This window comes from Schistocerca serialis, chromosome 8, assembly GCF_023864345.2.
Source record: "Schistocerca serialis cubense isolate TAMUIC-IGC-003099 chromosome 8, iqSchSeri2.2, whole genome shotgun sequence".
Taxonomy (NCBI): Eukaryota; Metazoa; Arthropoda; class Insecta; order Orthoptera; family Acrididae; genus Schistocerca; species Schistocerca serialis.
This window is the reverse complement of record NC_064645.1, coordinates 572,783,489-572,809,726: the sequence shown is the minus strand read 5'-3', so window position 1 is coordinate 572,809,726 and position 26,238 is coordinate 572,783,489. Positions and strand designations below refer to the sequence as shown.

Below are 26,238 nucleotides of genomic sequence, written 5' to 3'. Positions count from 1 at the left end.
CAGAGACAAATCAAGACATTTCCCTCATGCTAAGGGGATTCAAGATTTGTTGGAGGAATGGGGGTGGTGAAAGGACGAAGAATGCAGTTAGTAAGTGACTCACCAGTCTTCACCCATCAGCAGTAGCACTAAACTACAAGCGATAGCTATATTGATTTATGATCCACAAGTAGTAAAAATAATATGCCCTATCTTAATTTAAAGCTGCTGCAACACTTATTGTGGGTAGATTTGTAGAGAATATGCTTTTTTAGGGGTCATGTCTTCTCCAGTCCCTGCTACAGATCTCTCAGTATGCTCACCTACTTTTGTAGACACTGCTTTAATGGGAGCAATAAATCACTTGTATTCTAGTGACCACTTTCCTGTTTTAATGCACCTAGTTGAGACAGTAGTACCTAAATGTCATTCATGTTAAGTAAAGGTGCTGATATTTGTGTGATTGGACATTCTGAAATCAATACCATACTCATCACAAATAATCTCAGTTTAATTTTTAGGTGAAAATAGTTCTTGCCAAGTCCATTTAATGTGTGTTCCTCTTCTATAATGATGTGTCCTTGACAGCCATGTTATTTCCGACAAGTTAAAAGTCTACAATCTGTGAACTCTTGTAATTTCTGCTGTCAAACCCAGAATTTTCCATTGATGAACTGTTCTTTTGTTTTTGTCCTTCGTGTTCATTAAGATTACCCATTGTCACACTGGTTAAGAAGCTGAAGGTCTGTTGACAGAGTAGCTTCCCCCTCTTCGAATGTCTTGCTCTGAGTGGCTATTGCAATGTCTCTGCATAGCAGAATTTTTGCGATTTAGTTGTCGGCATGTCACTCATGTATAATTTGAAGAGAAGGGAAGCCAACACAGATCCCTGTGGGAGCCCATTGTTTATTGTGTAGGATTTACTCCTAGATTGACCTATGTTCACTCCGAAGTAGCAATTTTTCAACATGTTTCCAGAAGCTTAGTTGTCTTGCGGCAAGGGATTGCTTTTTTCAGCTTGAGTATGAGTCCGTCGAGCCAGATGGTATCATAGGTGGCCGAGAGGTCCACAAAAGCCACACAGGTTTTTTGGGCCCTTTGAAAGCCTGACTCAGTGTATGAGGTTAAGGCAAGGAATTGTTCACAGCAGCTCTGTTTGTTCCTAAATCCTGCCTGGTCTGTGGGAATTAGTCTATCTATGGAGTCATATATTCTTTTGTACGGACCTTCAACTTCTTAACCAGTATTATACAAAATGGAGGCTCTGCCCAAATCCAAATAAAGCTGAGGTAAGGGTGTTCCACCTGAACAATCATGAGGCAAGATGAGAGTTAAAAGTAACATTCTGCAATGAGTAATTGACACACAACAGCCATCCAAAATATCTAGGAATAACTCTTGACAGGTCACTAACCTATAAAAAACACCTAGAAATAACCAGTCAGAAGATAAAATATCGAAGTAATATATTATGAAAGCTGACTGGAACCTCCTGGGGAGCTCAAGCTAACACCCTACGCACCGCAGCACAATCTCTTGTTTACTCGGTGGCAGAATACTGCGCCCCATTCTCGATTCTGGTACAAGAGCACACACACGAACAAAATAGATGTCCAGCTTAGTACCACCATGAGGATTGTCGCAGGAACTCTGCAATCAACTCCACTTCCCTGGCTTCATGCCCTTTGCAATATAGCTCCTCCCTCCCTCAGAAGGCAACATGCAGCTATCCGAGAATGGAAGAAAATTAATGACCCCTCTGTCTCTGAAGATATACCTATCTGAAAAATATTGGACCATCTACCAACTACCCGCCTAAAATCCAGGAAACCTATATGGGAAGACGAAGTCCTCAAATTCTCAGAAAGGTACGACATAGCAAGGGAATGGAGGCAATACTGGTCGCTGAATAATCACCATCCTCTCATCACTGATTTTGATCCTTCAATACCGGTGGAAGGAATGCAAATGCCCAGAAGAACTTGGTGCAGACTTAATTGTGTGAGGACTAACCACAGCAGGTGTAAGGCCATTCTCCACAAATGGAAACTCACTGATGACCCTGAATGCGACTGTGGTGCAGAAGAACAAACAATTCCTCACCTGATCTTCCAATGTCCTGTGAGGAGGTTTGAAGGAGAATGGAGGGATATCATGAATGCTACTCCACGTGCTGTTCAGTGGGTGACCTGCTTAGATGTGGACTTGTAATAGCTGCAGTGGCTGTCTCCCTAATCTTTCGCATATTGTTGTTTGCAATCAATCATTTAATAATATATTTGTAATTTGTTTATTATATTAATTAATAGTATGTGTGCAATTTTACTCTGTAGATGCCATACACTAAATAAATAAATAAAAACCCATTATCATCTTCTTGTGGTATCTGTTTCGCTAGTCAGTTTCTGTAAATCTTTGTGAAGGTCTTGCTTTCATCATCAGAATGTGAGCATTCTTAGTCAGAAGGTTAGTTTGATGCAGCTTTCTGTTCTAGTCTGTCCTGTGCAAGCCACTTCATCTTTGCATATTTAACGCAGCCTACAGCCATTTGAACTTTCTTACAGAGCTTGAGCTCTGGTCTCCATCTACAATTTTTGCCCCCAACACATTATTCCATTATCAAACTGACAGTTCCTTGATACCTCAGGGTCTGTTTCACCGCCTGATTCCTTTGCCCATGGCTTTAAGGATGTCATGAGAAAAGCACAAGTAAAGTTTCACATGACTGATGTTTACAGAATCAGAATGGAAGAGATCATGCTGTTCGATGTAGCTCATTACATTTGAGCTCAAAATACGTTAAAAATTTTGCAATAAATGTATGTCAAGGGTATTTGGTGGTAGTTTTGTGGATACTTCTGCTATTCTGTAGACTGATGTGACCTACAGTTAAAAGAGGAGCCAAATAAGCTACAAAAATATGTATGGAACCTGATATGGATTGCATCTGGCCCTGGAACTTCGTTCAGTTTTACCAGTTTCAGCTATTTCTCAACACTTCTGAGACATCACTCATTTTTGCAGTGTTTGCGCTATTAAACTGGGGAAAGTACTCATTGATGTTTGCTTATACGGGAACGTTAGAAAATGGAGTTCAGCATTTCTGGTTTTACACTGCTACCATCAAGTTTGAATTCTGTGTCACCCACGAGTGCCTGGACTCTAACCTTGGTGCCACTAACAGCCTTGACATGACCGTAATTTGTTTGGGGTTTGTGAGTGACCTGTCAATAATATTCTTTAAATAATTTTTTATAGCTAAGACCATGTTTAAAACTATTTTTATATTGACCAATTTTGATGGGCAAGACTCTCATTTTCATATCTGTAACGTTATGCACTCACATGTATTTTATCTACCGTCATTATTTTTGTTAGACATTACAGATGAGGAAATGCAATTATATATTTACATACCTTCAAAAACTTTTTTAGTTGTACATCATGTTCCAGTGTGCATTCATTACTCATGCCATGTTAACATTTTGCTGGAGAGTATGTTGCACATTCCATGCAGGTTTGTCAAAAATAAAATTGCAACCAGATTTGTCACAAGTAAAAATATACACAGCTAAAGTGCATCCTGGGGAACTTAGACTGTCTACATACGTAGCACTCCTTTGATGCTTGTCAGTTGTTAAAATCCACAGTATATAGTAAAAGTGGACATTTATACTAATGTTTACATTCACATGATGAGCAAAGCACATCTTGGAATCTACTCATTTGAAATATGTATTGCAACCAAATTACATTGGTGCAGAAGTAAGGCATGTAAATAATTGCTATTATGTAGGTATTATAAAAACCTGTTCATACATTTGTTTTCTTTACATAGAAAATTACAAAAAAATTAATATAAATAGTTCTTTAATGGTATAATATTTGAAAACTATATTGATTTATTTGCGAGAAATATTTTTATATTTTTGTAATTTACTTCACAAAATCCTTATTCACTGCACACCACATGCATTGTAAGTTGGGTATTAGTATTTTTTGTTAAAGTGCATTACTGAGTAAATACATTTGGCACTCGACATATACACCACTTTTTTCATGAGCTTTCTGATATCCTTACAACATACATAGGGTGTTTCATTCCATCACAAGAGACAGAACATGTGATATTAATCCTGAAAGGTAGGATCAGCAGGGGATTGGCTGTGTTTTGTGCTTACATTTAGCAAAATGGTAAGGAGGGGGTGGGGGGGAGTGAGGGGTGGGGGTGGAAGAGGGGGCAGGTGACATGTGGAGTGGGGTGGTTTATAGCATGAACACCGCACCTAGTAACAATATATATCATATATTTACCCAAAGATAAGGGTGCATAACTATAACATAATGAAACAAACAATGGAAACTCCAGGTTGGAATATCAACAATGTCAGGAAAAGGATAGATTACTATGCGCCATAAGGTGACATGTCGAGTTGCAGACAGTCACAACAAAATGACTGTTACACATGTGTTAACTTTACTATGTAGTGCCATAGAAGAAACAGAACCACATGTGTCTGAAGGCCTAAATGTACCTGTGCCTTTTCATTGTAAATCCATGTAATCTACAGAACTATTCTGGATACACAAATATTATATTCTACTCTAGAGCAGAGTACAGCATTTGATGTAACTATAATTCTTCATCACAAAATATCCAGAAATTTCTGTTTCATTATAAACCAGATAAGTAGGAATACAACACATACATTTCATAACTACTAAGCTTTTCCTGCGTCTTACCATTTCAAACAGTCATAAGTACATGTCACTATCACTTGGTTATGTAGTTGGTTAAAATAAGGGTTTTTTTTTATTGTTAAAGAAAAGGGGTTAGTAATATGAGGTGGTCCATGTGACACAACCATAGAACTAAAAGGTACGTGCTGTGCTGGCATGTGGGTAGCAAAGTTTAAGTTGCAATGCAGGTGAAGAGCAGATTGTTGTTATTTTTATTATCTGCTTACACAGATAACTTAAAACAGAAGCACATTTTTTTATGAAAACATGGTAAACAATATGAGTGGGTTCATGAAGGTCAGATAAGTGGGATCATATAGCACATGTCACGCAAGCACAAGACATATTACTCAGGGTATACATTTTTTATATCTTGCCTTAGTAAAACTTGCAAATATGGATGCTTTTGTGTTTGCGTGAATGTGTGTGTAAATCGGCTTTTGTCCAAAAGCTTACTTGTTTAGAAGTTTTTTGTTGTGCCTACCTGCGACTCAACATATCCACTATAAGATGAGTAGCAATCTGTTCTTTTCATAATACTGTCATTATCCTATCCCAGATTTTCCATTGTTTGATTATGGATGCTTTTAGGGAAACTTATATAAGTATATATCTATGTCATACTCTGCACCCATATACTGTGTAGCATAACATAAGACAGATGAAGGAAAGTAAAATAAGTATACTATTACATGAGTGGTGGCATATTACCAAAAATGTAATCCCTCATATCCTTTTCTGGTTACCATATGTGAGCAGGAATGCCTAAAAAATATGTGGATCCACTGTATCACCAATAGTGTAAGAGGATGAGGTAAGAAATTAAGCATATTTCATTTGTTACTTGATTTCATATGTGACTAAAATAAGAGTACAATTTAAAGAAATAGCAAAACCATATGAGCAGGTCCATATGATGGAACCACAACCATAAAATAGATATTGTTGTGGAATGTGCACAAAACTTAAGTCACAATATAAGTAAAGACCAGTGGAAACATGCACCATATCATATAAGTTCAAGAAATATTTCTCAGGACATACATATTTTATACCTTACCTCTGTGGATCTAGCGTTTTAATTGTGACTGTAGATACATTTTACCAAAAATTATAGATATGTAAACTGATGTCATATCCTAAGTCCATATCCCTAAGGTGTAACATGTGACAAATGTAACAATGAAATAAACGTATTATTTCATAATAATTGGCACATTTTTAGAAATTCATTTGTCTCATTCTATTCAGGTTGCCATGTGTGAACAAAAATTTAAAAGTATTTTCTGTACCATCAGTAGTGTGACAGTAAGAGATTAGAAGTAAAAGCATAGAATGGAAACTCCAGGCAGGAATATCAACTATGTAGGAAAATATAGATTGCTACTTACTGTTAAGATGTGTTACATCGCAGACAGGCACAATTAAAAGACACATACAAAAAGCTTTCAGCCACAGTCGTCATCAACAAAAGAGAAACGCACACCATTGATACAAGCAAGCACACCTTGGGCCAGAAAGAATTCTGACCCAAGTTGCTGGAGTTGGTGGTCATGTGTGCTTGAGGTGTGCATGCTTGTGTGTATCAGTGGTGTGTGTTTCTCTTTTGTTGCTAAAGGCTGTGGCCGAAAGCTTCAAGTGTCTTTTAATTGTGCCTGTCTGCAACTTAATGTGTCTTCTTTGTGGTAAGTATGAATCTATCTTTTCCTATATTGTTAAAGCATAAGCATACATTTTGATTACAAAATATGCTGAGTGATTGTTGTACAATGACGTGAAATAGTTAAGTTAAAATTCATTCTCAAATAATAATCATGTAGGTAGGTTTGCACAAAATAAAAATGGATGTAGATAGATTCAAATTAAATAAAAATAGAAAAACCTATTGTACTACATAAGCATAAGCTATGCAGTAACCTGGAAGAAAGGGGAAACGCACACAGCTTGCAGTGAATCATACGCAGAATGGTAACAGAATGTAAATACCTAGAAACATTCAGCTTCATATGTCAGTATTTAGGATATAACGTATATGGGCACAGTGTATGAGTTATGCAGCCTGGGTAAGACAAGAAAACTGTGGATAGCTTAAAAATCATGTTATGCTGTGCTGTAAAAGAATATGAGCAGTTTGAAATATAAAGTCTTACTTATAGCTACACTTGAAATTACTTACTTGGGTCTCAGTATGGGTTATGCAGTCTGGGTGAGATATGGTAGATTAATATAAGTACTTCAAAACATAAAGTCGCATATGCAGGCACTTAAGTCATACCTTAAATCAGCAAACTATATGGGTTATACAGGATGGCGCACAAAAAATTGGCGTCAAGTATGGACTGCTCGCCAATTATGCACAAATTCTTGCCTCCCACAAACAGAGAACTACAACAAAGAGATAAATACATAGTAAGTAAATAATAAAGAAATAACAAATAAGCTAATGCGGGCAACAACTTTGAAACAGTTGATGACAACTGGCAGCCGACAGTGAGGAGTAAAGTACTTGAGGCTGATTTTTTGTGTGCCACCCTGTACAATTCAAATAAAATAAAGGGGGAAAAAAAAGATGGTCAGTTTACATTGCATGCTATGGAGTGTGGTAAAAGAACATAAGCACTTCAAAACATAAAAATCCATGTTTAGGTACTTCTGACATAACTCTCATGAGCACATAGCGTTCCAGTATATTTTGATATAATACAAGAACATTCTTTGACAGATTTTAAATCAATTGTATAATACTGTATGGGTAAATTCAGCATATAATTTTATTGTAGGTCATCAGAAAAGTTGAAAAATTTTATCTACAAATTCTTAATGGTCATTCAGAGCATCATTTGCTTGTCTTTTCTTGTGGCTGTATATTTGCATCTTTTCCAGAAAGTAAACTGTTTCTCCTTAGGGGAGTAGTGTAAAATTTTCACGTGATGCTGCATGTTATCTGTACCGTGTTTAGATTCTCTGAAACGATCACCAAAGGTAGTGGTATTATGATTTCCAGTGTGCCTCTGAACCTGGTAAAAAATGACTGACCAGTATGTCTAATATAAAATTCCTTGCATTTCTCAAATTCTAATTTGCAAACATTCGTGCTGTTATATTTGTTGTCAAAGTTTTCCATTTTATTTCTTAATTTGGATAGCAATTTCTTCGAGGTAGTGTTGTTTTTGTGGTCTTCAGTCCGAAGAATGACTTGATGGAGCTCTTTGTGCTACTCTACCCTGTGCAAGCCTCACCATCTCTGAATAACAGCAGCAACCTACGTCCTTCTGAATCTGCTTACTGTATTCATCTCGGTCTCCCTTTGCAATTTTTAACCCCCCGCCCCTCCCCCCTCTCAACAAACACACACACACACACACACACACACACACACACACACACACACAAACTCTCTCTCTCTCTCTCTCTCTCTCTCTCTCTCTTTTCTCCAATATTAAGTTGGAGGTCCCTTGATGTCTTATCAACTGACCCCTTCTTTTAGTGCCAAAAATTTGTCTTTCTAATTCTATTCAGTATCTCTTCATTAGCTACGTGATCTACCCATTTATTTTTCAGCATTCTTCTGTAGCACCACATTTCAAAAGCTTCTGTTCTCTTTTTGTCTAATCAGACAAGACTTCCTAAACTTGAATCTATATTCAATACTAACAAATTTCTCTTCTTCTGAAATGCTTTTCTTGCAATTGGCGGTGTGTGTTTTATATCCTCTCTACATCGGCCGTCATCGATTATTTTCCTTCTCAAATTGCAAAACTCATCTAATATTTCAAGTGTCTCATTTCCTAATCTAATTCTCTTAGCATCACCTGATTTAATTAGACTACACTCCTTGATCCTTGTTTTGCTTTTGTTTATGTTCGTCTTCTGTCCTTATTTCAAGACACTGTCCATTCTGTCCAGCTGCTCTTGCAAGTCCTTTGCTGTCTCTGACCTCAATGTTTTTATTTCTTCTCCCTGAACTATAATTCCTACTCAAAATTTTTCTTTGATTTTTCCTTATGGCTTGCTCAGTGTACAGACTGAATAACATCGGGGATAGGCTACAAGCCTGTGTCACTCCCTTCTCAACCACTGCTTCCCTTTCATGCCCTTAGCTCTTGTAACTGCTGTCTGGTTTCTGTACAAGTTATAAATAACATTTCACTCTCTGCATTTTAACCCTGCTACCTTTAGAATTTCAAAGTGAGTATTCTAGTCAACATTGTCAAAAGATTTTTCTAAGTCTACAAATGTTATAAAAATAGATTTGCCTTTCTTAACCTATCTTCTAAGATAAGTAGGGTTAGTATTACCTCACATGTTCCTGCATTTCTCTGGAATCCAAACTGGTCTTCCCCAAGGTCCGCTTCTACCAGTTTTTCCATTCTTCTGTGAAGAATTCGTGTTAGTATCTTGCAACCATGATTTATTAAACTGATAGTTCTGTAATTTTCACATCTGTCAGCTACTGCTTTCTTTGGAATTGGAATTATTACAGTCTTTGTGAAGTCTGGGGTATTCCACCTCTGTCATACATCTTACACACTATATGGAAGACTTGGAAGGAGAGACAGCATCGGTCGTATTTTGCTTTTGTTTTATTAACCGCAAAATCGATTTTCGGTCACTTAGTGATCATCTTCTGTGCTGTAATATACAATTTAAATTGGTAGGCACTGGTGTCAACAAGCTTAGAGTGATAACATAAACTCGTTATGTGATCACATAAACTCGTTATGTGATCGCTCTAAGCTTGTTGACACCAGTGCCTACCAATTTAAATTGTATATTACAGCACTGAAGATGGTCACTAAGTGACCGAAAATCGATTTTGCGGTTAATAAAACAAAAAAATACGACCATTTTGCACTTCCCGTAAGTCTCATTTTTTAGACGTTTGTATTTCCTTTCACCTGCTTCATTTGATTCATTTTTATATTCTCTCTTTTTATCAATTAAATTCAATATCTCCTGCGCTATTCAAAGATTTATGTTAGGCCTTTTCTTTTTACCTGTTTCATCCATTGCTGCCCTCACTGTTTCACATGTCAAAGCTACCCATTTGTGTTGTACTGTTTTCCTTTCCCTTGATGTACTTAATCATTGGCTAATGCTCTCTCTGAAACTCTCAACAACCTCTGGTTCTTTAAACATATCAAGGTCTCATTTTCTTAATTTCCTACTTTTTTGCAATTTAATCTACAGTTCATGATGAATAAATTGTGGTCAGAGTCCACACCTGCCCCTGGAAATGTTTTACAATTTAAAATCTGTTTCCGAAATCTGTGTCTTACCATTATATAAACAGTCTGAAACCTTCCAGTATCTCCAGGTCTCTTCAACGTATACAGCCTCTTCTCATGATTCCTAAACCAAATATTAGCAATAATTAAATTATTCTCTGTGCAAAATTCTACCTGGTAGCTCCCTCTTTTATTCCTTTCCCCAAGTCAATATTCACTTATTATTTTTCCTTCTCTTCCTTTTCCTACTATCAAATTCTGGTCTCTCATCACAGTTATATTTTCATCTCCCTTAATTATCTGAATATTTACTTTTATCATATAATACACCTCTTCAATCGCTTCATCATTTGCAGAGCTAGGTGACACATAAACTTGTACTAGTGTAGTAGGTTTGGGCTTCATGTCTGTTGTGGCTGTGATAATTTGTTCACTGTGCTTTTCATTGTAGCTTACCAGCAATCCTATTTTGTTACTCATTATTAAACCTACTCTCACCTTACCACTATTTGATTTTGTATTTATAACCTTGCATTCACATGACCAGAAGTCCTGTGCCTCCTGCCACCAAACTTCACTATTTCCCACTGTATCTAACTTCAACGTATCCATTTTCCTTTTTAAATTTTACCTATCTGGCTGAAGAAGGGATCTACCATTTCAAGCTCCGATCTATAGTGTGCCAGTTTTGTTTCTCTTGATGATATCATCCTGTGTAGTCCCCACCTGGAGATCCGAATGGAGGACCATTTTACCTCCAGAATATTTTACTCAAGGGGATGTCATCATCTTTTAACCATACAGTAGAGTTGCTTGCCCTCAGTTATGGCTATAGTTTCCCTTTGATTTCAACCATTCACAGTATCAGCACAGCAAGACCATTTTTGTTTTAATGCTGCAAGGCCAGGTCAGTCAGTCATTCCAAGCTGTTGCCCCTGCAGCTACTAAAAAGTCTGCTGCCCCTCTTTAGGAACCATATGTCTGTGTGGCGTCCCAACAAATACCCCTATGTTGTGGTTGCACATGTGGTACGACAACGTGTATTGCTGAGGCAAGCAAGCCACTTCACCTCACCTTGCCTCCATGGTTCATGGTGGTGTGGTTAGAAGTAATGAATGCAAATGAGATATTTGATTTTCGGAAGTGTTGTTCAGTGTTTTCTGATACTTTTCCTTGATATGTTGTTTTAATTTTTTCTTGTCCTCTATTTTTATTTTGTGGTGTAAATTGTCTACTGGTTGAGGCCTGATACCATTTTTTATGACTATGAGTTTCAGTGAAAAAGACTAAACATATTTAGAAAAGATTACCTTCAAAACCCATACATTACGTTCATAGGTTAAGACACATAAGGAAGAAAAGTATAAGATAACCCTGAAAGACATTTTCAAGAATCAGATACCTCATTTGCATTCAATACCTGTAACAAATTGCAGTTCAAAAAGAAAGAAACTATGAGAATAAATATAATAGTGAAATATTACTGGGCTTTCCCAGGGTCTAACATTTGATAGTAAATACTCCTGTTTGTGTTCTGGTGAACTGTGACGCTGCAGTGGGTGTAGAAAAGTCGTGAGTGTCTGCTCCACCAAGTTTGCTGCAACTTCCTGAATTCTTCACAGTGTAGCTAATGATTTGGTACGTCAAGAGAAATTTTAAGTAATCAGGTTGACACAGAAGTTTCAATTTTCACAATAACATGTTTATTGCACAAAAACTGGAACACAACTGATTCTCTATGGCTGATTCACCACTGCTTATCATTTCAGTAACTACAGATGGCGTTGTCCGTTATTACAGACAGAAAATTTAATGATTACAGTGAAATCCTTGTTAGCTTTTACAAACGGACATTACAGAGTTAAATATTAACTTGCTCCTCTGACACTGCAAGAGTGAGTATTGTGAAGTTTTTATTTTTTGGTACTGAAATTCGTAAAATGTGTTTGTTGACAATGATTTTTATAGAGTTGCTTATATTATGAAGATTATCAGTTGGAGAATGTTCTTAACATGCACAAGAGTTCTTTACATAAATGCTAATTAAAAGCTAGTTTTTTTGTGAAAAGTATTCTGGAATTAGAAAATGAGAACTGTTTATGATTGATGTTCAAATATTGTTTAGAGCCCATCAAAGATAAAATGAAATTAATGACAATATTGTAAATTGAGTTTAAAAATGTCCAGATAAGTGAAGTACGAATGTTACAAAATTTATGTGAGAGTGTAAATGTGGCATCCTGACACCTGTGGTCAGCACTTCATGTTATAATTATCCTAATGATCATATATTGGTTTGTTTGCACAGTTGATCACAAATTAGAATATGGAAATGTTAAAGATTTCATATGGGACAGACGTGTCGGTCATTTTTTACCAGTTTCAGAGAGCACACTGGCAATCATAATGCCCTGCCTTTGATCATCATTTCAGAGAATCAACTTCATATAAATAATATGGAGCATAATTAGAAAATTTTACACTATACCCCTAAGGGGAAAAATTTATGCTCTTACTTGCAAATATACAGCCACAAGAAGAGACATGCAAATGATGTTTTGAATGACCTGTTGGAATTTGTAGATAAAATTATTTTCAGCCTTTTTGGTGATGTACCATAAAATTATATGCTCACTTTACCCATGTAGTGTTATACAATTGTGTTAACACTTGTTCTAAAGAATGTTCTCCGATTATATCAAAAGTTACGTGGGAACAGGGTATGATGTAGACATATACTTAAATACTCTATATTTAAATGTATCCCTAACTGCATTAAAGTTATATTATTTCAAGACAAGAGACAACACAATATGGCTTAAGTAACAGCTCTTGCACTTACATGACATATGTACAGTATCCCTTTTTTTGTTTTTCATCTCAAGGTGTAATTACGTCTACATTCTGTCCGCCCCGCTAGCTGAGTGTTCAGCATGACGGACTGTCATGCCAAGGGGCCTGGGTTCAATTTCTGGCTGCGTCGGAGATTTTTCTCTGCTCAGAGACTGGGTGTTGTGTTGTGATCATCGTCATCATCATCATCATCTCCTCGTCCCCATCGACACGCAAGTCGCCGAAGTGGCGTCACTTAAAAAGACTTGCATCAGGCAACCGGTCTACCGCATAGGAGGCCCTAGCCACACAACATTTCCATTTTTTCCAGCTCAGCATACAGTTAAATGGTTCTGTGATGATGTCACACAGGTTGTAGTGTTACCCCCACAACCCTTACACTACATAGAGGTTCAGATTAGCATTTGATTTTGTATCTCTATATGGTCACACTTATTTTGCATAATCCTGTAACTATTATATAATTATATGTGTCATTTAAATGATAACAAGTTGTGCTCGTATTATGCAGTTCCTTGTAACTGAATTAGACATACATTAAGAGTATGGAATGTATACTTACATACTTAGTTTCATGATCCTTTGTAATCAATAATTTGAATGGCATGTATGTATCTTATCCAGATTATATGACCTGCACTGTGTGCTCATGTGAGTTATGTCAAAATTACCTACGCACTGGATTTTATGTTTCGAAGTGCTTACGTTCTGTTACCACGGTGCATAGCGTTCAATATAAGCTGCCTGCACTCTCTCACCTTATTTGAGTTGTGTAACCCACATAGCCACACAGTGTTAGGAAGTCTTTGCTGAAAGTATTTTTCTGGGGTGTAGCTATGTATGTAGACAAAAAGAGAATTGAAGCTTTCGAAGTGTGGTGCTGCAGAAGAATGTTGAAGATTAGATGGGTGGATCATATAAAACTAATGAGGAGTTACTTAATAGAGTTGGTGAGAAAAGAAATGTGTGGCACAACCTGACTAGAAGAAGGGATCGGATGATAGGACATGTTGTGAGACATCAGTGATCACCAGTTTAGTACTGAAGGGAAGTGTGCGGGGTAAAAATTGTAGAGAGCGACCAAGAGATGAAAGCAATGAACAGATTCAGAAGGATGTAGGTTGCAATAGTTAGGTGGAGATGGAGAGCTCCATCAAATCATTCTTCAGACCGAAGACCACAACAACAACAACAACAACAACCCACACAGTTTGTTCATTTAAGGTATATCGTAAGTGCTCGCATATATGAATTTATGCTTTGAAGTGCTTATATTATTCTACCCTATCTCCCCCAGACCTAGTTGCAAACCTGTGCCATCCCCTCCCCCTCCCTCCCCCTTTCCCCCCTCCCCCACCCAATCCTCCCACCCCCCAAGAACCAGGAACCAGTTACAAAGGAGTGCCCCCTTCGTCACCTGATAAAAGCCTGCTTCGTCTCCCATAACCACTCCGGTCTGTAAAAGCTGCACTACATTTTTCGTCAGGCCTTTGATTATCTATCATCCTTCCTTGAATTGAGGAACATCCTACCAGAGACCCTTCTCACACCTCCTAAATTGGTCAACCTCAACCTCCACCTCAACCTCCACAGAATCCTAGTCCATTGTCATACCACTCCAGATCACAGCCCCTTGCCACAGTGATCGTATCCCTGTGAAAGACCCAGGTGCAAGATTTGCTCAATCCACCCACCCAGCACTTCTTATTCCAGTCCCGTTACTGGCTTATCCTACACCATCAGAGACTAGGCCGTCTCTTAAAGCAGTTATGTCATTGCCAGCTCTGCTGAACCATTGCACAGCTTTTTATATTGTTATGACTAGCAACCAACTGTCCAACTCTGCCTACATCTACCACTACATGATTACTCTGTAATGTAATCAGATAGATAAAAAAATTTACTCACCAAGAGGCAGCAGGAGAATATGCACACAAAAAAATGTGTAACTTATTCAAAGTTTTGGAGCCTGTGGCTCCTTCTTGCGGCAGATGAGTTGAAGGGAAAGGAAAAGGGGTGAAGGAAAATGGCTGGAAAGTTATAGGGGTACACTTCGGAAAAGTCACCCAGAACTACGGGTCAGGGGAGACTTACGGGATCCCTGACCTGTGATTCTGGGGGACTTTTCCGAATTGTACCCCTTTCCCTAAACCTCTCCAGTCCTCTTCCTATGCCCCTCTTCCTTTTCCCTCAACTCTTATGCTGGAAGAAGGAGCCATTGGCTCTGAAAGCTTGGATGAGTTAAACATTTTTTGTGTGTTTGTTCCCTTGCCACCACTTGGTGAGTACACTTTTATATCTCTCCAATTACATTATATTGTCAAAAATTGATTATTTCTATTTTTATGTATGATTACTCTACAATTCACAATTAAGTGCCTGACAGAGGGTTCATCGAACAACTTCAAGCAATTTTTCAACCATTCCACTCTTGAACAATGTGCGGTAAAACAAACACATATATCTTTTCATGTGAGTTCTGATTTCTTGTATTTTATTATGATTATCATTTTTCGCTACGTGAGTGGCTGTCTACAAAATATTTTCACACCCTGAGGAAAAGTTGGTGATTGAAATTTCATGAGAAGGTCCTTACAGAGTAAAAAATGCCTTTGTTTTAATGGCTGCCACCCCAATTTGCGCATCATATCCGTGATGCTCTCTCTACTATTTCGCAATTCCTGTCAATCCTATCTCGTATGGATCACACCTTGCACATGAATACTCCAGAAGTGTGTGGACAAGCATAGTGTAACCAGTCTCTTTCTAGACCTGTTCGATTTTCTGGGTGTTCTGCCAATAAATAACAGTCTTTGGTTTGCTTTCCCCACAACATTATCTATGCAGTCATTCAAATTTAAGTTATTCATAATTGTAATCCCTAAGTATTTAGTTGAATTTATAGCCTTTAAATTTGTGTGATTTATCATGTAACTGAAATTCAGCGGATTCCTGTTAGTACTTGTGTAGGTGACTTCATGCTTTTCATTATTTAGAGTCAATTGCCACTTTTTGCACTGTAGATATATCATGTTTAAATCATTTTGCAATTGATTTTGATCATCTGATGACTTTACAAGATGGTAAATGACCACATTATCTGCAAAGAATCTTGAGATAGCTGCTCAGGTTAAATTGTGTTTGTAAATCAGGAAGAGCAGAGGCCCTATTTTCTGTTTTACTTGATTTTCCATCAGTTATTGTGATCTGTGACCTTTCTGACGTGAAAGCACAAATCCAGTTGCACAGCTGAGACGCTACTCCATAGGCATCCAACATGGTTAGAAGTCATTTGTGAAGAACAGTGTCAGTAGCCTTCTGGAAAGCTAAAAATATAGAATCAATTTGACACCGCCTGTCAATGCAGCTTGTTATTACATGTGAATAAAGAAATAGTTGTCTTACACAAGAACTGTATTTTCTGAATCCATGCTATCTGTGTGTCAACAGATTACTTTGAATTAAGCTGCTTTGCTACACAGAGGATATCTACTTCTAAGTTACTCATATTGTTCTTGATTTGAATTGTGGAATATTTACTTTGTCTTCCTTCGTGAAGGAATTTTGGAAAACTGTGGTTAGTTACTCTGCCTTAGTGGCATGGCCATCGGTAACCTCACCGTTTTTATCATGCAGTGTAAATTTTGATTGTGTCCTGCCACTGATGTACTTTACATATGAATAGAATCTCTTTGGGTTTTCTGCCAGATTTTGAGACAAAGTTTTGTTGTGGAAGCTGTTAAAAGCATCTCACATTGAAATTCATGCTGATTTTTGGACTTCTGTAAAACTTCGCGAGTCTTGGGCTTTTGCATTCTTTTAAATTTGGCATGCTTTTTTTTGCGCCAGTGTTCTGACCTGATTTGTGTACCATGGGGTATCAGTAGCACCTCTTGTTAATTTATGTGGTAGATATCTCTCTGTTACCATTGATGCTGTCCACCGGGATGAGTGGCCACCGCCAACCTGTGACCAAGAGCAGACGGACCACTCTATGGCATAACATGCAGCTGAATATAAGATGCTTAACTTCAGTGGCTGTTTCACAACCCAGGCCATGTTCCCCACCACCAGCATTTCTGAACTGCACAGATGGGTGTTATCCTTACAACGCATTCTCCATTTCCGAAATGATCCTGACCCCAGCCTATGATAACCTGCTGTACCCACACTCCACACACAAGTTTCCACCTCCTCTGTGCTTGCACCTCATCCCAATTCAAGTCCCTTCACCTTCACTGTGCACTGATCTCTGCCAATAAACTCGCCAGTCTTTTCCTGTTTCTGCTCTTCCCCTTTCCCATTACCCTCCCCCCACCCCCACCCCCCACCTCAGCCTCCCGACACTGCACCTGGCAGCTTTGTCTTGCAGCTTTGTAGTCCCTCCATGCTCTGCAAGGCAGAGCTCTTCGCTCATCCCCACCTATACCCTGCCATCCCTCCCCCATCCCTGCCCCACTCCAGACTGCTGCTTTTGTTCACTCACAACAGTTGCAATCTGCGTGAGCGGTCGGAGGAGGAGGTCATTTATGAGTGAGGTGTGCCTGCTTGTGTGAATGTGTTTTCCTTTCATTTCTGAAGAAGGCTTTGACCAAAAGCTTAGTGTGTAAGCCTTTTCATTGTGCCTGTTTGCAACTCAATGTGTTATCTTAATGTGAGTAGCAATCTATTCTTTTCATAGGTGTTGATATTTCTTTGATTGTTAATTTTTGTTTTCAGTCTGTATACAGCACAGAATGTGAAAATTGTTTGTGAAGTAAATCTAGAATTAAAAATGATTATTTTGTTGTAGTATTTCTTTGGGAACTGTAAAATGCAAGCAGTGTTTACCATAGCCATTATTGGTTAATATGTTTCAATAGTGTAATGTGAAGTGATTATTGATGTGTTTTGATTTCACCAGAGTGACTTGTCACCTAATAACTTGTCACCTAATGACTTGTTTTCTTTTTCTTATATGTTGAAAGCTTATACCATTGAATAATCAAGTGCAACCTCAGCAGACTCCACAGCAACAGACAACATGTGCAAGTGCAGTCAGTACAGATGATAGTTCCACCAGATGCTACTCAAACAAGTAAGAAAATCCAATTTGTTACAAAAACACTGCATTTGTATCTCATGAACCTGTCCAAATTGCTAATGTTGGCTTTCTTTTTATCTCCTGGGCTTTACACATCACATTCTTTATGACTTTCATGTTTCTTGTCAACCCAAGTGCTTCATGCCCAGGTGCATGTTACTCCATCAGTCAGTGCTCATGCTTAAAGTTCTTCTGGTGCACCACCATGCCAGCCATCTTGTCAGTTTATAGTAATAACTGTACTGGCATCAACTGTCACCTGAGCCATGTCCACAGCTCGTGGTCTAGTGGCTAGTGTTGCTGCCTCTAGATCATGGGGTCCCAGGTTCGATTCCCGGCCATATTGGGGATTTTCTCTGCCCAGCAACTGGTGTTTGTGTTGTCTCCATCATTTCACCATCATCTTCATTCCTGACAGTGGCTAGATTGGACTGTGAAAAAGAAAAAAAAGAAAAAGAAAAAAAGAAAAAAAAGAAAAGAAAAAAATAAAGGACTGTGCTGTGTCAAAATTGTGACTTTGTACGGGTGCTGGTGACTGCGCAGTTGAGCGCCCCACAAATCAAACATCACCATCACCACCACCACCACCTGAGCCATGTATGCAACCTGCTTTGCAGAATTCTCTCAACAAATTGACATCATTCATTCATCTTCCCTGTAAATGATTTTCTGTATTTTTATTTTTCAAATTGCTTCATAATGTTACCTACAGATATTTGCAAAATATATTGAGATACAGCTCTCATGAACTACTTTTGTATCCTAAATTTACAACTAATTTCCTATCATTAAAGATTGGTGTCAAATAACAATATTTTTGTCCTCATCTCAAAAGACTGTATATTAACATTGTACATAAGAACCAAAACAGAAATTGTGGTACTTTTATAATTATGATGATATATGGACTTCTTATTTTTAGCACTGTGAGAACTCGACCAAGGCCAATGTTGTCAGGCTTTGCACAGTACTGGATGGACTCATTGGAGGACATTGGCTACATACGGTGCCCCCTGAGAGCCTGCAACTATATTAGTCTGTCATACCAGGATATGAGTGCACACTATGCTACGTGTGCTGGGGTAAGCCTTAATTCTCTACTATTTCAAAATTTACTATAATTAACGAACAATATTATTTATTCCAGAGTGAGATTTTCATTCTGCAGCGGAGTGTGCGTTGATATGAAACTTCCTGGCAGATTAAAACTATGTGCCGGACTGAGACTCGAACTCGGGACCTTTGCCTTTAGCGGGCAAGTGCTCTACCATCTGAGCTACCCAGACAAGACTCATGCCCCGTCCTCACAGCTTTACTTCTGCCAGCACCTCGTCTCCTACCTTCCAAACTTTACAGAAGCTCTCCTGCAAACCTTGCAGTACTAGCACTCCTGAAAGAAAGGATATTTCAGAGACATGGCTATCCTTTCTTTCAGGAGTGCTAGTCCTGCAAGGTTCGCAGGAGAGCGTCTGTAAAGTTTGGAAGGTAGGAGACGAGGTGCTGGCAGAAGTAAAGCTGTGAGGACGGGGCGTGAGTCGTGCTTGGGTAGCTCAGATGGTAGAGCACTTGCCCGCGAAAGGCAAAGGTCCCGAGTTCGAGTCTCGGTCTGGCACACAGTTTTAATCTGCCAGGAAGTTTAATGTTATTTATTGCTACATATATTGCTACAAAATTGACAGTTACTTGATGCCTCAACATGTAATTTAATTTTAGTACTCACTTATTTGTCATTGAGTGGTAAGTATAATCTGTAAACGTTGACGTCAGTTAAGGCACTAAAGGTGATACATCCTACTATCGTGACTGCCAGTTGCAATACTATCTATTCAGTTATTTGCTTTTTAACTCCATTGAAGCTTGAAAAATTATTGCGTTGGGTTTCAGGTAAGCATCACTACAGATGATATGTGCCCTGTGTGTCAAAAACGCCTAAAGTCAGCTGAGTGTGTTAAGCTACATTTGATTCGGTCACATGGACCAAAATCTAAGAAGCAAGAGGAATTACAATCAATGTCTGCAGCAAAGAGGTTTGTAATTCCTTTTTAATGTAATTCAGCATGTTTGCAGCTGGATATATATTAGTAGAGTATGTAAATGCATACTATAAAATTGGTGGATATATTCAAACCTCTGTCTTCCTCTACAGTTTTTACCCTCAACAATTCCCTTTAGAACTGAGGAGGTTATTTACTGATGCCTTAACATGTGCCCTACCATCCCGTAACTTCTTCTGGTGTAAGTGTCTTCCATATGTTCCTTCTCCGATTCTGTAGAGAACTTTATCATTTCTTATATTATCAGTGCATCTGATTTTCAGCACTCTTCTGTAGCACCACATCTCAAATGCTTCAATTATTATAGAATTATTATTGCAAATGAATTTCACAGTACTTACAAATTAAAATATAAGGCAAGAAAAACATATTTCCTACAGGCATAAAATCAGTATAAGCTCATCTTTTGTGAATATCACATGAAACAGGTATAATTAAACTTAAGGAATGGACTGACATCTTATCAAATCAAATCATGTAGTGGTTGAACCCTTACAAGATGCCGAGAACAAATGCTAAACAGGCAGGATGTAGAAATCTCGAAATAGAACTGATAGAAATAATGTGGAACATCAAAGGAAAATGTGTGTTTCCAGTAACATATGGCTCAATTATAAAGAATAAGTTGACTGAGAAGATAAATTTGTAAGTGAACAATCTTCAGTATTCATTTCGTCACCATTTATGTATTTTGCATACGCACTTGTACAGTTATGTTCAGATACGAAGTAGAACATTTAAAACTAATGCAGTCGACATTTGCACTTTACTGAAGTCATTCTGTATGATTATCTGGCTGGATTATTGCAAATAAGGAGACCTCTGTGCAGTGTAGGAAAAAAGACTGGACAGACAGCTGGTCAATACTGACAATATATGAGGGAGTAATTTACTCATGTTGATAATCACACTTCATCAACACATTCACAATTAGGCTGCATCAATTAACTATGAGTGCATGTGTAGATAGTTTTTATTTGTGAGAAGCAGTAGAAGGTGTCAGTATGACAGGCCACTGAAGATGCTTCGTAAATAAAAGAAGTGAAATGCCTGTGGCAAAATACAAACTGCCCTTCATTTAGTAGCAAAGACAGAACATACCTCCATGAATTTTGAAGCAACTAAGGAACGACAGGACAGGGTCTTGCTATCTCTGTACGTGTGATTTGGTGCTGAACAAGGTCTTCATATGGTGTAAACTATGATATAGAATTTCATAAATTAGGAAAATGCAGATGTAGTGTAAAATTATACTTTTACATCAGCAGTTAGCAGAGTGCATTGATTGGTGCAAAGAGTATCAGTAGCTTTTTATCATCTTCCTATATTAGTTGCAGATAGTGAGTGAGAAGCACAATTGTCAGTGCACTATGGCATAAGGCTGAATTCTTGTAACTTTATTGTCTTGAGCATTATGCAATGTTATTGTGAGACAATGTGGTATCTATGGTTTCTTGCGTAAGTACTTTTGTTGAGTACTTGTTTTTTCCCCCCAATATCTCTCTAATCTTAACTTTCCAAGATGGTGAGCCAGTTGCTTAATTTAACCTGACATACTTCTGTATTTATAAAAAAATTCTCGTATTTAATAACTATGATGTCCTGCCAATGAATTGTTTCATTGCGCCATTTTTCTATTTTTATTCTGCATCAAACTATGATTAATTGAAGTTCCAAAGTGGTTTTAGACAATTACATCCTGTATGATTTCTTTATTATGTGATAAAATATAGTCAATTTACTGAAAGAAATATTTACTTGAAAAAATTATAAAATTACAAAGAATCAGAATTGCTGTGAATACTTATAGCTCATGAGGCTAAATTTTTAGTGCTCCTGATAGACACATAAAAGTTTATGCAAATACCCTAGTTATGGAATTGACGAGTCTTGTGATTACTAGGCAACAACATGAAAGTGTATCGAATGCCTTCCAGAAGTCGAGGAACACATCAACATTACCCTGGGATCATTTACCTACGTCTTCTTGATGTATTGGGTAAACAGTGGGAGTCAACTTTCACAACATTCCTGTTTTCAGAATACGCATTGATTCTTATAGAGGAAGTTTCCATTTGTTCCCCAAAAAGGGCACACAACTTGTTCCATAGTTCTGCAACAGATTGACATCAACAAAATAGACCTATAATTATGTCCACCTGACCAATGATCCTTCTTGAAATGCGAATGACACATATTTTATCCGATTTCTTTGAAATCCTTCAGTGCTCCAGTGGCCTACGATAAATTTGATGATGGTAAGTACATCTGTCTTAGGAAGGATATCATTGCTAACATAAGTTAGTGTTACCATTGTGGCCACCATATGTCAGATATTAAAATACGAAGACCCCCAGAAAGTGCCGATTTTTTAAATATAAATGACTTAATCAGTTTTGAGATATGTTGTACCATAAGAACTTAATTTTGTAGCTGACTCAAAAAATTTATTGCGCCCCAGAGAGTTAATTGATCTCCCTTCAGAATATGAATAAAAACTCTGCACTACAGATTTCAGGGGTGGGGGTGAATGGGAGCAAATGCTGTAAAACAGAATGTGGAGATTCTATCAATATTATGTGAAATTGAAAGAAATTGTGAAAATATTCGTAGCAAAATTTCATACTTTATAAAGAACTTGTCACTTAACTTGCACATTTTTACTTATTTTCAAGAAGTTTGCTGTATAATGCTTGTTTTCCCAAATGTTTCCAGAAACTGTTTAACTTTTAGAAGTACATTATTTATTTTTCAAAGCAGTTTATTGCAGTGTCGTCTCTACTTGCCATATGAACATAAAAGCACCACTCTGCTTAACTATCAGCAGAATGGTAACAGACGGCAGAAAGGAAGGTAACCAATCTTGAGCATTCATAAGCTGTGCTTCCAATCATCAGTGAGTGTTATGTTTGGAAAGAGAAAAATCTTAGGAATTATTAGTCACCCATACATGTTAATATTTTGGTGGTTTTTGTCTCTCTCATAGGGGCTATTTATTTTCTTGCATGTTTTCAACTGTTGTGCTGTATTTGATGAGTTTTTAGAAACACCTTGTGTTCTTCATGAAGTGCTAATTTTTTCCATCTTTGTTCTAGTGAATTCTGTGTTGAGAATGAATGTGAGCCTTGTGAGTTGATTCATTCTGAAAATATTTCCACTTCCTCATACATATTTTTTCTTTACTCCTCCTCCTCTCCCTTCTCATGCTTCTTTAGTTATAGTAATATGGAGAAGTTAGTCCTGAAATTAAGACTTAGAGACTTGTTGATTTCTCCTTTTGAGCATATCAGAGATGATGTCAGTACTAATATAATTGATAAATAAATAATTTCTGCCATCTTCTTGTCCTTAACTTATTCTACTCTTTCTCTCTTTTTTATCTCATTTGTTAGTTCAAAGCTATTGTTAATCACACTCATGTGCTTCTCTTGAATAGGTTGGAGTTTATCATTTCTCCCCCTCCTCCTCCTCCTCCCCCCCTCCTCTCTCCCAACCATTCAAGATTGTATTCTTTGTAGTTTGTGCGGCTCCTATATATCACATTCTGACAGCCCAGACCCCACTATCCTAAAGTGGGACCATTCATCGAGATGATTATAAATTGATGTTCACCTTATAAAACCTTCTACTTGTTTACCTATTTAACGATGTTGCTCTCTTATAGCCTAACAGTTGCACACACTTGATCCAACAACAATCAATTCTCTTCTACAGACCTGACTAAGCCAGTGCCTTCATCCTCTCTTTACCATTATCTTGGCTTGGCTCTTCAAACCTAGAGTAGCTACTCAAAATCACAATTAATAATCCCCTCATTACATAAACTAATGTTTATGCTTTCTATTGTGCATCCTGTAAGCACCTTTCTCAGTACTAACTTTTTGACAGTGTTCCTAACATTTTGATCTTGAAGCATCATTTTTCATGAAATGCATTGTTTGGTAAAACTTAATAAATATAGCAATGTTTTTATGAGTGGTTCTTTGAGAAATAGAGTGGAATTTACTAAAATTACAAGAAGTATAAAAAATCGAAAGAGCAAATTATATTCAAGCGCTGAATAATGGTCAAGAAGTGATACGAATCTCTGTTGTGGAAACAAGGCCTGGATTGCAGCAGAGTAGATTGAACTGATACCATGTGCATTTGGGAGCGCACTCACCTTTAGTAACTGACTACACAAAAGAAAAAAATGGAGGCTCAGACTGAAGATTGAAAATGAAGTTGTACACTGAATTATTGCATCAAAGAAGAATGTCTTTCAGACAGTGAAGCCATCCAAAATTTTTCATTTGAGTTTCCAGTAAACCATTTGTCAACCCAAAGTTCAGTTTAAACATTACTGTGCATAATCCAGTTACAGATATTCTGATCTCATCTTACCCCAGTCCAACGTATTATTCACTCAGCAGATTATAAAGAAATGTAACACAATGAGTATCAGAAACAGTGAATGTCACTCTTTAAGTGACGGAAGAGAGAGAGAGAGAGGGGGAAAAAAAAAAAAGGGCAGAGGGGGCAGGGGCACTTTTGCTTCTTTCCCTTCAGTTCCAGTCCACTGTCCTACCTGCCATATGGGAGCACCAGACTTACCAACTACCAGTCATGCTTGGGACTATTGAATTAAAGGGCGAAGGGGTGATATGGACAGTGGCAAAACCTGTTAATTGGGTGCAGAAAGTCCAACATGGTCTTTGATTTTGTGTGTGTGTGTGTGTGTGTGTGTGTGTGTGTGTGTGTGTGTGTGATAGAGAGAGAGAGAGAGAGAGAGAGAGAGAGAGAGAGAGATCAGAATAATACAAGAAAGAAGAGGAATCTGGGCATAAGCATACAGTGAGCACTGTAAAGTGATACTACACGTTTAAGGGAGCTAAGTATAATGGGTTTTATCCTCCAAGCAATGAAGAGGTGGTAATGGCAAGAATTATGCAATTAAGTTGTAAGCATTATGCACGAGGTGCCAGATATCACATTCAGTATGTAAGAGGCCTGACGCTACACTTACACCAACAACTCATTTTGTCTGTTATGTTTACCCAGAAAGAGACACTGTTCAATGGTTTCAGTAAGACAGGCAAACTGTAGTTTGATTAAATAAAGGTTCGCCTTATTGTGTTGGATGTTTTTGCGCTTTCTTCCTGTAACAGATGAGACCTGTAGGTGTCCACTTCCTATGCAGTGCTTGTTTGGCTCTAATCCCCTACCTATCAGTGTACAATTATGCTATTACTGTCTTTGCAACGTGTCTCCCCCTTCCATTTGACATTATGTCATCATCGACTTGAGTCTACAAATCTCTTAGTCACCTTCATTCTTTCACAGCTGTCTCTCCCCCTTCAGCCTCTCCTACCCGTACTTATTTTTATTTTATTTGCATAACGGTTGCTTTTTTTTCAGTCTGTTCCCTCAACATTGTGCTGCTCATCTCCTTGCTCACCATACTTTCTTAGCTCCGAATTGAATCCTCAGATATTTTGTTCTTATTGGTAATACTAAATTCTGTATTAGAAGCCTCTCTAATAATTGTCCTGGTCCAGACCCTGGCAAATTTTTTTTGACAAATGGATCATATTTAGCAACCTCCCTCTCATCTTTTACTTGGACTGAAGTGAGAATCCCTTATTTTGACACTAATATGGAGGAACCTTTATTCTGAAAATCTGAGGCTGACCTAACTTTTGTGTATGTTTATCATTACTGTTGGTGCACATTGCATCTCTTAAGTAACTAGATAGATTAGCCTGTCATAATCTCTCTCTCTTTCCGTGTGTGTGTGTGTGTGTGTGTGTGTGTGTGTGTGTGTGTGTGTAATTTTTGCATATATAGTAGATGTGTTTACTAAGAGCTATCAAGAGCGTTCCCCCTCCACCTCCTTCCCAAATTTCAGCAGATATCTGCAATTTCTGTTCTCCAGTGTGTAGATGTAGTCAGTCCAAACAAACACTGATCATTATGCATTTCATGTAATGCTCAGTACCAATAAAACACTTTAATATGTGCCTTGTTAGAAGTGTTTAAAGTGGTATCTTAACATGTGCATTTGACAGAACATTTTCAAATTAATGTTGTGCAAAATTCATGTCAAATTAGTCTAGTGTAATATTTGAATTACGGTAGTGATGAACAATAAAAGGGGTACCAAAACACACAGAATAATCAGTAATGTAGTTGCAAATGAGTTTCATGCTGCTGCATGGTGCAATCCTTTGTGCCAGCCAGGACTGTATTGCACAGTATGGCCTACATCAACATAATTACTCAGAAATTCACATGAGAGTGCCTGGCAGAGGGCTCTTCGATC

The 26,238-nt window shown here is 37.8% G+C and overlaps 1 protein-coding gene across 1 annotated transcript in view; it reads left to right on the top strand.

The window, feature by feature from the left end:
* Positions 1-26,238, top strand: part of LOC126417128 (uncharacterized) — a 319,349-nt gene that overhangs the window by 28,898 nt on the left and 264,213 nt on the right. The window contains exons 4-6 of the mRNA XM_050085024.1: positions 17,768-17,877; positions 18,806-18,965; positions 19,768-19,910. Of these exons, the coding sequence (XP_049940981.1) occupies positions 17,768-17,877; positions 18,806-18,965; positions 19,768-19,910 (413 nt within the window). The remainder of the gene's footprint in view (positions 1-17,767; positions 17,878-18,805; positions 18,966-19,767; positions 19,911-26,238) is intronic.